General features: G+C 48.9%; 1 protein-coding gene across 1 annotated transcript in view; it reads right to left on the bottom strand.

Annotated features, from left to right (window-relative positions):
* The window catches only part of DNAH11 (dynein axonemal heavy chain 11), a gene marked incomplete at its 5' end in the record, with an annotated part of 204,199 nt that extends 200,410 nt beyond the window's left edge, over positions 1–3,789 (bottom strand). Inside the window, 3 exons of the mRNA XM_081146983.1 lie at positions 592–788; positions 2,644–2,787; positions 3,643–3,789. Of these exons, the coding sequence (XP_081003109.1) occupies positions 592–788; positions 2,644–2,787; positions 3,643–3,789 (488 nt within the window). The remainder of the gene's footprint in view (positions 1–591; positions 789–2,643; positions 2,788–3,642) is intronic.
* Between the last annotated feature and the right edge of the window lie 8,886 nt (positions 3,790–12,675).

The following is a 12,675-nucleotide window of genomic DNA, read 5'->3' as shown; positions in this document are numbered from 1 at the left end:
GTTAAACAAAGAACTATAGCTCTAAACCACTTTACTAAAAGAATATTCTTGACATCATGACAATTGTTACAGCTTACTTTTTGTAGTCTTTTTTAAAAAATTTATCTTTATTGTTGAAAGTACTACCAATGCCCCCTTTTTTGCCCCCCCCAATCCCCTCCACCCTGCATCCACCCCACCCCAGGCCTTCCCCATACCAATGTCTGTGTCCATAAGTTATGCATATATGTAAGTTCTTTGATTAATCTTTCCCCACCCACTCCCCCACCCCCACCTTCCCTCTGAGATCCCTCAGTCTGTACCATGCTTCTATGTCTCTGGATCTATTTTGTTCATTTTATTATGTTCCTTATATTCCACATATGAGTGAGATCATGTGATACTTGTTTTTCTCTTTCTGGCTTATTTCACTTAGTATAATGCTCTCAAAACTATACTTTAAAAGGAAATAATACATACAGAGCTTTGACATAACATTTTTTAAATATGTAGTAATTCTCGAGTTTGCTAACAGTTTGCTAGAGGTGTGATATTGAATGGGTATGCTGGCTCTCTATTTCAATATCCTGTATATGCCATGTTATTACGTACTTGGTCCCCGGAGGTTTCGGATCCAGGTCAAATTTTCCTGCGATGGTGGGAATTGGTAGAAGAGTTCTTCTCAACATTTTACCCCTAAAAATATGCACTTTATGTTTCATGACTTCTACGTGATGTTCCATGTCTTGTGACATAAAACAGGACCAGGATTTATGGTTGTTCCTATTAGAAAGAATTGGCACCAAAATCTAGAGAGAAAAACATTTTTAAAAGGAGTTAAATTAATTTACACACAATGTGCTCCTTCAAAGATTTTCTTGTCATACAAAATTGGCAACAAAGCCACATAATTTCACAAATATGCTCCTATGATATCAAATCTACAAAGACGACCAAATCAGTGACCCACTTAGAATTCATCAATGAGACAAATTCTTGTTCATTCATTGACTATTTATCAAACAGTGGGAACGGCAGGACGGCAGGTGGATCTCCAAGTGTGGAATCCGGGAGAGAGATCTTGGCTAGAGAGGGAGGACTGGGAGTGCCTCCTACAGTCTCTATTGAGCAGCCAATTCTGCGAGCTGTAATGGATCCTAAGCAAAGACAATCCTTGGAAACTTACCCTAAATATCTACAGCCACACCTTAGGGCCTCATTCATACCGAATTTAAGCCCAGTCCATAAATAAACTCAAGTGACCTCATAAGTGTGATGCCCACACTTTCTTTTCCCCCCTTCCTCATACTCATATCCTCGAGCATAATTCACCGAGAATCTTCCAAACGACTTCAACTCCCGAGGTTCTGGGTGTTTTATGCCTTCTACAGAGGAACCCATTAACAGCTTCCTCTCTTCCAGAGCGCTATGCATTGAGATGGAGATAAATTCAGAGAAAGATCAGAGAAACCTCAAAGAGTTTTGTACCTTCTAGAGCCTTGGCCTCCCAAACCTAGAGGATGGCAGTCTGGATTCGAAGGACCGAAAGGTAGGCAAAATCCTTTCATCAGGTTCAGTTCAATCAAAATTTCTTGAACAAGTGCTACATACCCAACAGTCCCAGATGCTGAAGACAGAAAACTCTCTTCTTAGTGTCTCTTGAAATCAGCTAAAACCAAGTAAATTCCACAGGAGGGGAGGGAAACTGAGGGTGGATACTGAAGTTGGGGGGGGGGGTGAGAGCCCAAAGACAGCGAGAAACACCTCCTTTCAAAAAGACAGCCAGAGAGACGCGGGCAGTAAATGATGTGGAAGGAGGGCAGACCACTCCTGATAAACACGCTGCCAGTGACTCCGGCCTTCAGCGTGGGCAGGGCCGCACTGCCTGAGGGCCGATTTCCTGCCACCTAACCCAGCAGTTCCCAAAGTCTGGGGCTCATGAGAATCAACTGGCGGGAGCCAGGCATTGAATTTGCTTGAGATGTGACGGGGCGTGGGCACGTTATCAAGTTCCCCAGGTGATTCTAAGGTTCAGCCAGGTTTGAAAACCACTGCTCAGGTTGCACGGAGCCGGTTCCTCAAAGCAGGCGCACCAGGTCTCAGCCCCTTTCACAAAATCCCCTCGCGGGTCTGAAGCACGTCCAAGGGGCAGTGACACGGGTGTAGGGAGCATTTTTCTGACGTAAGGGACAAAAAGAGAACTTCTGAGGCAACCATTTCTAACACTCTGTTTCCATTACTTTGAACCACGATCTGTCATAAGTGAACCTTAGAAACTAACAAGAATCAAACACTAAGTTTCTAAACCCTTTCCAAAGTGTCAGTTTGCCTCTGCTCTGAAGGTCAAGTTTAAGACCTCTAGATAAGTACAAGAGCCTGTTCAATTCAGGCTGCTTTTTATTTCCTTCCGTTAATTAGAAAGAGGGAAGAGATGAGCCTACAAATACCACCTGGGGAATTGTCAGCACCTGCAAGTATTGGTTCATTTCAGGAGCAGCCTCAACGCTATCACCCCCCATCCGTCTGGCTAACCAGCTCACTGGCTTCTACAGTCTCTCTCTTTAAAAAAAATAAATAAAAATAAATAACCAGAGTTATCCTGAATCATTCCAAGGGCCACTGAGGTGAATGAAAGATTCAGGTATATTAAAGACAGACTAGTACCTCGTCTAGGAAAGCAGTTACGTGTCCCAGGGATGAGGGGGGGATCTCTCCAAATAAAACCGTTTGAAAGAAATCATTTACTCCCGCGCCTTCCGTCGTCTTCTTGGCCACATAAACAAGTTTGTGTTTTGCGTCTCTGGGAATCTGAAACAAGGACAAGACCGTTAGTTTAAGTCCAGCTGTACTTTCCGCCTTCACCAAGCAGACTCCAACCAAAGCCGGAGACATTGTCCTAGCTCCTTGCCTACTGACAACTTTTTAAATTAGTTATAATTAGGAAAAAAGCGAAACAAAAATTTTTTCAAAATTCACAAAACGCGAAGGCAAGTTCCTGCTCTGCCCTCCCTTCTCGGGGGCTCTATTTCCCAGCTATTGTAAGGACCACACCCAGGGCGCCGGGAACCCTGCCTCCCCGGGCGCGCGGGGCCCAAGCTCGCCAGTCTCGCTGCAAACTCTTCACGCCCGAGACGCTGCCCGCGGCGCCGCGGGTGCAGGGAAAGGCCGGCTGGCCACGGTTTAAGGGGGGGGGGGGGGGGGAAGGGAAGGGAAGGGTCTGCGCCCCCCGCCCCCTCCCAGCACCACCTTTGCGCAAGTCACCCCGCACTCATTTTCAAGGGCCGGGTATTTCTCCCTGGGAGGAAGCAGGTTGGCAGGCAGGCAGGGCGCCTGTCAGTTGTCTGGGCTCTGCCAAATACATTTCTCCAGAGTGACCCACGGGTGCCTGACACGGAGCGACCCGGCACAGAGCCCACGGGCGCCCGGGCAGCGGCTCTGCCCGTCCCGCTGGACCCGGGTCGAGGGGCCCGAGGGCGCCTGGGAACCAGCGGCGCCGCCGCATCGCACGGCGGGCGCTCGGGGGCGGCTCTGGAAGCCGCGGGGCGCGCTTCGGGAAAAGTTTCTGTAAAGCGCACGAGTGCGCGCCCGCGGGAGCCCGAGGAGGCGCGGCGCCCGTCCCCGCGAGTCCCCGCGAGTCCCCCCCCCCCCCCCCGCTCTCCTCACCTCCCGGGAGGCCGCGAGCCGCCCCCCGGCGCCGACGCTGAACACCAGGCAGGCGGGCCCGGGGCTCTCCAGAAACCCCCCCAGGACCTGCCGGTGGTCCTCGCTCTCCAAATGCCGGCCCCATTTCTCCGCCGGCAGCCCCAGCATCCGCTCCAGGCGGCCGCCGAGGAAGCGCACGCGCGGGTCCCGGGCGAAACTCCGCGCTCGCCTGGCCGCCGCCGCCTCCGGCTCCTCCTGCTCCAGCTCCTGCTCCAGCTCCAGCTCGCCCGCCGCCTCCAGGCCGGCGCCCGGGCTTGGGCGAAGGGTCGCGTCCCCCCGGACGCCTCGCGTCTCCGGAGCTGCCACCCGGGCTGCCATCGGGCACGTCCGAGAAGAGGCGGGGCCGGCGGGCTCCGCGCGCCCCTGCCCGGCCCGGGTGGGCGCGGACACCCCTCCGCACGCGCGCCCCGAGAGGCTCCCGACTCCGCCCGCGGCCGCTCCCCGGCCCCGGCTCCTGGGCGGCGGGCGTCCGAGCGCAGGCTGAGCCCCGCGGGCCCGGCGGCGCTGCGCGTCCCGTTTCCCGGGGGACGGAGCCCCCACCCCGCCCCGGGGGCGGAGCGCGCACGGGGGGCGGCCCTCAGCCTCCGGCAGCGGCCCGACCGGGAGGGGGTGCCCTCGGGCGCCCGCGAGCGCGAGCCGGGCCCCGCGCCCGTTACCTGGGCGGCTGCTGCGGGACCCGCTCGGGCGAGTCCGCGCCGAACCCTCCGCCGGGGCCGTTCGGTGTGATTCGCAGGAAGGCGGGGCTCCGACTGGCCCCTTCCTTGCGCGGGCGAGGGAACGGAGTCGCAAGAAGGGGAAACCGAGGCTCAGACCGCGCCGAGGCGCTCACAGCCCCGCGAGCCACCCTCCCCGCCGGAGGAAAGCCGGGGGGCGGCGCCCCGATCCCCACTCCGACCCCGACCCTCCCCGCACGCCCCGTAAGAGAACGCGGGGCGCGCGGGCGCTCTTTGTAGACTCCAGAGTGCTCGGGAGATAAGTAGAATTATCGTTCAACCCAAGAGTAAACGGCGAAGAGAGAAAAGCTCAGGATTAATAAATCTTCATAATACTGAAATGCAATTTCACTGTGGCCTATTGATGGCATTTATTGGGATTTTAAAATTTCCGATGGCTAAAGTAGCCAGAACTGGGGGGGTGGGGGTGGAGAGGGGTCCTTGAACTAAAGTGTGTGTTTTTTCAGTTGGTCCCATTTAATTCTTTATTTCAAAATACAGCGCATCTCCTTTTTCTGCGCCTCCCTTTACCGCGCCTCACAGGTGCTGCGTTTTTTACAAATGGAAGGCGAGACGCCCCGCAAGAAGGGGACAGCTGGCCGCCTTGCGGGCCATCGGCTCCGGGCGCCCTTAGGGCAGGCACACCTGCGAGGGGCTAAGCGCGCCGGGGCGGGCGGAGGGAGACGCTGAATCCTCCGGCGGCTGCAAGAGGGGGCTTGGTTGACTCCATCCGGAGCTCTTAATCCCTGGCGGCCCTTTGGAGATGTCCCAAATTGGCGCAACAGAACCGCACCGTTAGAGCCCCTTCTTGCGCCAGGGGAGAAAGCACCCCCTTGGCCACTGAGTCACCTTCACTTGAGGAAAATCCTCGTGGCCTGAGGCAACAGCAGGCAACACTTCCAGCAGTTAGAATGAGTACCTTGTTCTTGAAGGGGCCCACCTGGGCAGCATCTACTAAAAACAAATGAATAATTACCCCGGCGTCATTGGAAACCAGGAGTTTGGGCCTGGTAGCAAGGAGAAACAGACATAACATAAAGAGGGTAAGTAAATACCCCTTACACCTGATTTTGAAATAAAAGTTTCACTCTCATCATCCATGGTGTCTTCAATGAAATATCCATTACTTAGCTTTGCTCACTGAAAAGTGTGTGAAACAAGAAGTAACCCTTTGCAACGAGTGTCCCTAAGTGCTTAGATGTTGGTCTCTGAATATGATTTCCCACTCCAATGAACAAGGAAACTTTGAGAAATGGCTGCTCCCAGCTTTGGCACAGGAAAAATGCAAGCAGGTCTTGGAAGATACTGGAAGAGCAGAAAGCAGAGAAGCTAGCTATTAAACATGCGTGAGTGTATGCCAAAAATTTCAGGAGCCAACGTGAGGCGGCTCTTCACCTTAAATTTGAGCTTCAATAGGAATGAAAACATCAGTAGCTGAAAGGGCTTCGAGTACATGTCAGTCGATGAATTTCTATTGGAAGTGTGCTTCCAGATTCTCCTTATGATGTAGAAATTTGAGAAGAGCTTCGCTCCCACCCTTTTGTTGTTTACGACAACAAAAAATGCTGAGAAGTCTGAAAATCTTCCACTTTACTGGAACCCATCAGAGACCTGAGATTGCAGGGCAATGAACGACCCTGAAGCCTCTGGAGAGACTGGACGTGAACTCCTGATTAGCTAGAGTAGACATCACTAGACACTGGTAGGAAATGTTGAGCTGAATCTTTAAACAAACGGCTATCCATGGTGTGGTCTGCTTGAGAATCCAGAGACCACTGGGGCCACAGATACGGGGAGGATTTGTACCCACTCGCAGGCCCTTCTCCGTGGACATCACAGGATTCTCACTAGAAAAGTTCGATGAGAGTCCTGAGAGGGCTTCCTTCTTCTCTCCTGGATCACTCACAATGGAGAGGCCCTCACAGCCGAGGGATCTTCTTGGAAGCAAAGCCTACAGCCCCAGTCAAACCTTCAGATGACTGCAGCCCCTGCCAACATCCTAACTCTAATCACCCAAATGACCCTGAGCCAGAACCACCCCACTAAGATGCTCCAAAATTACTGACTCATAGGAACTGGCTGATAGTAAACGTTTGCTGACTGAAGCCACTGGAGTGCAGATTTTGGTACCTAAAAGCACGGTGTTGCCATAACAAATACCTAAAATGTGGGAGTGGGAGGAAGCTGCAAAGGCTTTTAGAAACGTGTTGGTAGAATCTTGATGAAACTTGTACAAACTTGTAGGAGACTTTGAGGAGGCTGTGGGTAAAGACTGGAGGGTGAGGAAAATCTTATTGGAAACCAAAGGAAGGGAGAGTCTTGCTATGCCGCAGCAAATTATTTAGCAGCACCTTTACCTGTAGTAACAGAAAGTAGAGAATCACCTACTGAACTGGGTGATTTGGTAGGTTGGGGGAAGTAGGGCGATGTTGGGTCAAAGGTCCAAACTTCCAGTTAGAAGTTAGATAAGTTCTGTAGAGCTAATGTACGGCACCGTGACTGTGGTTAACAATATTGTATATGTACTTGAAAGTTGCTTGGAGAGTACATCTTACATGTCATCACACAAAACAACAAAAAAGTAATTATGTAAGGTCATGAAGATGTTAACTAATCTTATGTTAATCATTTCATAATATATGTGTGTATCTTATCACATTGTACACCTTAAATTTACACAATGTTGTATGTCAATTATAAAGCTGGAAAAAATGTTTTACTATGGTATCTAAGCTGGGTACGGAGATGAGTATGTGAGGGGGATTAAGGGGCAGTAAAAACAATAGAATCAATGGATTCTGACACTGAGAGAGGTTAAATGACTCGCCTAAAGTAAGGCAAATATTCAGTCTCTCCTCTGGGAAAGTGGGATTCCTGCTGAATTCCTCCCAGGATGAGTCAGGCTTCGCCTTCAGGGCCAGCCCTACGTGTAAGAGTAGCAGATTATTTCCAGCCTCCCTAAAATGTTTCCTCTACAGCCAGCTCTGCCTAAAACCCCCTCAACCATCTGCTCCAATCACACAATTCCTCTGTGAGGGTAAATGACCCAATTTCACAGCCCTTTTCGAATTTGAGGAGCAGGGTATTTAGAAGAGTGGGAAGATCCGGGACAACACAGGAGAAAAGAGGGGCAACAGCAATGGGAAGGGACAGTAACCTGACGGTGCGCGGACTCCAGCGTGGGGGACACCGGGGAGGGGCCCTGCCCTCCACGGCAGTTAACAGAAAGCCCAGCGCACAGCGGCGCACTGAAGACGGTGAGGCCCTTACACGACAAGTGTGGTTGTAGGGAAGGTGGGGTTGCTAAATTCAATGCCTCGGGCTGAGTGTTTCTTTTCTGTGGTCTCCAATAGTTCAGAGAGCTTCTATTCGTGGTTGTCAAGTGGCAATTAAGCTTTCTAGCACTCCGTGTAGGTGGCAGCATCTTCATTTTTGAGTGGGGGAAGCTTTCCATAACCTTCCAGAAGACTTCCCCTTGCTTCTAACTGGCTAGAATTACATCTCATGGCCACGTCTCAACCCTGCATTTGTCAAGGGAGGCGAGACCTCCACTTACCGAGATGCAGCTCCAGCCTCCTCTTAAGGGTCCGGCCACCAGGAGGAGCCTGAGCAAAATCTGGATTCTGTCGGGGAAGAAAAATGGTAAAACACCCATTTAAAGGCATGCGGAGTGTTCTTCTTCTCAGGTGGCCCCAGTACGCATAACGTCGTGGAATATCACATTAAACTATCGTGATTTCCCATGAATTGCAAGACTTTGTTACTTTTTAAGGTTTGTTTGTTTTTTAATATATCTTTATTGATTTCAGAGAGAGGAAAGGAGAGGGAGAGAGAGAGATAGAAACATCAATGATGAGAGAGTCATTGATCGGCTGTAGCCCGCAACCCGGGCATGTGCCCTGACCGGGAATCGAACCCCGATCGCCTGGATCCTAGGTCGACGCTCAACCGCTGAGCCATGCCCGGCCAGGCAGCTACTGAGGACCTTTTATTACTTTTTTTAAAAAAGTGTGGTTAAACATTAAAGGGACTTTATTCTTGGACAAGCCCTTGACTGAGGTCAGTTTAAGATTTTGAAATGAGAAGAACAGTAAAGCTGAGAAAAAATGCGATTTGAGGAATTTTAATATCTGGGTTTTCAGAGATATCAAGGTATAGAAACAAGGGTGTGAAAGGCAAATATGACAGGGAGCTGCTGTTTAGGTCATCAGACGTGTGGTGACATCAGAGAAGGGGGACATGCCAGTGAAGACACGTGGATGCAGGTCACAGGAAGGGACAGGAAGGGACGTCAACGCGTAAGGTCAGGACCATTCAAAGCAGACATCTAACAGCAGTTAGGTTTTCTTTCCACTGTTGGCTGTTTGTGTGTTTTTTTGTGTGTGTTTTTTTTTAAAGGGGACTTAAAGCATCTTTGCAGAGAATGAGCATGAATTTAAGAATTAAAGGGGGAAATGCTATAGAAAAACCAACAGATTTGCAGGAAAGCATTATTTTGTAATACAGGCTGGGGCAAAAGTAGATGTACAGCTGTTCCTATGGAAAATCATACATTAATAAATAATACAAGAAAAACAGTTCCACGTATTCACAACTGAACACCTACTTTTGCCCACCCTGTATTTAGAGAGAAAATACTGGGGTGTGCTGGAAATGACTGACAAAGGCAGGCGAGCTGGCAAACAGCGGCCACAGGACTCTGGGGAGAGGAAACCCTCACCCACTGCTCGGTGTCATCGCTTCCTGTGCAAGTGTAATGCACCCTACTTTGCACTGCAGTTATTTACGCAGCTTTCTTTCCTTACTGGTAACCAAGCCCTTTGAGGCAGGCGCTATAAGGGACCGTGCCACTTTGTAAAATCCCCTGCAGCATCTAGCATAGGCCTCTAGCAATATTTTTGTTCAAATATTTGTTGAATTGAGAAAAGCCCTTCTGATGGAAGGAGATTTGACTTGGGGTGGTGAACGCACAACACAATATACAGATGATGTGCTATAGAATGTACACCTGAAACCTATATAATTTTATTAACCAATGTCACCCCAATAAACTAAAAAAAAGGTGGGGGGCGGAGAAAAGCCCTTCTAAAAAAATAATGCCAGGAAGGGAAGGACTTCTGTGACCCAAGAAATTTTAACCAGGGAAAGAAAGCCTCTGAAGGGAGAGGGGAAAATAAATCTATAAAAAGACACTAATTAAATTATAGGTGATCAGAACAAGAAAGAAGCTTTATTTTAGGAGCACTAGTTCCAGAGAAGAAGATTTAGAGATTAAAAAAATTCATGGAAAGAATATGAAAGGGCGTTAAGTTGTAGGGGGTAATAGCACAATCATTTGTGAATCTTTCCTAAATATTATTATTAAATATTATTATTTCTATTCCTGTTAGCTACACCTTTCCTTGGAATCAGATATGAGGAGCAAGCCCAGAGGAAATGCTCAGAGTTGGACACGGGGGAATTAAGTGAGGATTAGGGATCCCTCTCAGAGTGAAAGCATCACCCATCCATGTAACTAAGCCTTACATCTGTCCAGTGCTCAACAGTTACAAAGCCCTTTCACATGTGATAGCTGATTTAGTGGAGAGAGAGATTTGAGAAGTGTCTCCCTTTTGCCTTTATATTTACATTATATATCACATCTTTTATATTTACATCTTAACTCATTGTAACATCGCGAAAGTGTCTTCCGAACCAATAAGCACTATTTGCATTCTTGCTTTTGTATCTAAATATATACTTATATTCCTAATACGCTGGTAGTGGACTTTTCCAGGAGATAGGGTATCACACATAACTGGAATATTCCATCTCCAAGGATTAACATGTCGTCTTTAATGTCCAAATCCTGCCAGTGCCACGAAGCCCCCCCCCCCCACTTTCCCAGCCCCTTACAGAGGGCATGCCTCTTTGTGACACATGAAGGGCTGCCTGGGCTGGGAAGGGTTAGGGTTAATAAAGCAGTCTTCCAGGTCTTTTCCTACAGCTACCCAAGCCCTTCACTCCCCATGTAAACAGAGGATGCAAATACAGTAATCCCCTGTGAACCTCAGTAGTTTTGTCCTGAAACAATTAACAAAACTGCAGTTGGCAAGATCAAGGTCTTGGTGAAGAAAGGGGGTTGATGGAAGCAGAAGGAAAATAGCTTTAAGTGTATTTCACTGATTCTATGCTGCACACTTTTTCACATTTTAACATCTCTGAAATTGGGGTGTGTCTTACATTTGTGGTCTGCCGAGGGGCATGTCTGTTGTAGTGATTACTGCTCAGATATCTGCAGCCAGACTTGCAGAATAGGATGTCCCTGGCACGGAGGAAATTCCCGGACACAATAGTGGAGCCTTGGTTTAAGAAATGCTGCGTCGTTCATGCTCTTAATGGCACAGATGACAGTGGTTGAAAATGGATGACACCGGGTGTATTAGTCATCTCTTGCTACGTAACAAATAATCCCCAAAACACAGTGGCTAGAAACAACAAACCTTTGTTAGCTCACAGAGTCCCTGTTGGTCAAAAATCTGGCAGCGGCTTAGCTGGGTGCTCTGGCTCAGCCTCTCGGGAGGTTGAAGTTCAGGTCTGGGGTTGTAGTCGCCCGAGTGCTTGCCTGGGCTGGAAGAGCCACTTCAAGCTCGCTTAGGCGGCAGCTGTCCTGAGGGTCTCAGTTTCTTCCCACGAGGGCCTCTCCATAGGGCTGTTTACTGCATGGCAGCTGCCGTCCTCTGAAGTGAATAACCCACGAGAAGCACTGAGAAGGAAGCCTCGGGACTAAAGGATGTCTGACGTCACCTGCTGTCGCATCCATCCACTTCATTCTGTCCATTAGACACAAGTCACCGACTCCACACACCAGGGGAGGGGAATCAGGCTCCGCTTATTAAAGGGAGGAGCATAAAAGGATTTATGGACATATTTTTAAATCCACCACTCTTGCCCGGCCGGGCCTGGCTCAGTAGTTGAGCGTCGACCTAGGATCCAAGAGATCGCAGTTCGATTCCCGGTCAGGGCACATGCCCGGGTTGGGGGCTCAACCCCCAGTGTGGGGCGTGCAGGAGGCAGCCGATCAATGACTCTCTCATCATTGATGTTTCTATCTCTCTCTCCCTCTCCCTTCCTTTCTCTGAAATCAGTAAAAAATATATATATTAAAAAAATAATAATAAAACTACCACTCGGGCAAAACCATGATTGAAAAATTAGCCACTGAACAGAGATTAATTTCTATCACGCTTATCTTTCTGTCCACATAATTCCAGAGAGTGAGCAGAAGCAACTACCATATGAAACCAGAGTGAGTTAGAAATTTAATTCTGACTTATGAACTGTAGTTAGAAATACATGACGCTTTCCCACACACAGTCCACACATACATACATGAATCTCACAACTAAGTTCAAATATAACATAAAAAAAGCTTCAAGGGCATATTTTAGTTAACGTTGTGGCCATTTACAATATTCCTGAACCGAGCTGGAATCTTTTCCCAGTGAGCTTATTGTTTGCCTTTAAATGATTTCCCTCACAGCAGTTTTCAAACCCGCCAGGTTGACCAAACACTTGGAGACCATGAAGGCCTTTGCACAGCGCCATGAATTACTGATGTATTTAATTCCGACATGAAATTATACAAGCTAGGGATGACTTTACCAGCAGAAAATACAACTTTATTATGGCTTCTACATCTCAAAAATAATACTACCATCAATAAAATATTTATTAAACCACATTTCACAGCAGGATAATAAATAACACAATCTGAGCCAAGCCAACCATCTAGAAAGGCATGATTCAAAGACTAATGAGGGCTTGAGACAACTGCTCAAGTTTAATTTCCTCCCCTTCCCTCTAATTTGCTTTCGTGCGATGTTCACTCCCAGAGTCTGACTTCTTGGCTCCCTGCCTCTGACTTGAAACCTGTTCATCTTAATTTGGCCGAACATGACCTGAGCCCTGGCCCCAGCCTGCAACTGCAGGCCTAATGCCCTCCTGCCTCGGCAAGAGCCGGCCAGCCCCGGGAGTGGGACGGGGGATCTCCAAGTGCTCTACAAGTCTAGGGATGCAAGGAGGTAGCGTTAGTGCAGAAAAGAGCCGCAGAATCCCCTGTGCCTGAATCTGGCACACAGTAGGTGCTCAATAAATGTACCGATTGAAACACAGCATCTCCAGAGGTAAGCTTGGGAACGAGAGGGGCGAGTCAGGTTAAATACAGGATCTGAAGCCAAGGTGAGGCAGTTAAAGAGGTAAGAAGGCTGGAAGCGGAGAGCAGCATCCAGCCAGAGGTGGC

The sequence above is a fragment of the Miniopterus schreibersii genome, assembly GCF_964146895.1.
Source record: "Miniopterus schreibersii genome assembly, chromosome: 9".
Classification (NCBI taxonomy): Eukaryota; Metazoa; Chordata; class Mammalia; order Chiroptera; family Miniopteridae; genus Miniopterus; species Miniopterus schreibersii.
Note: the sequence above shows the minus strand (reverse complement) of the source record. Positions and strands in the feature narration are given on the sequence as shown.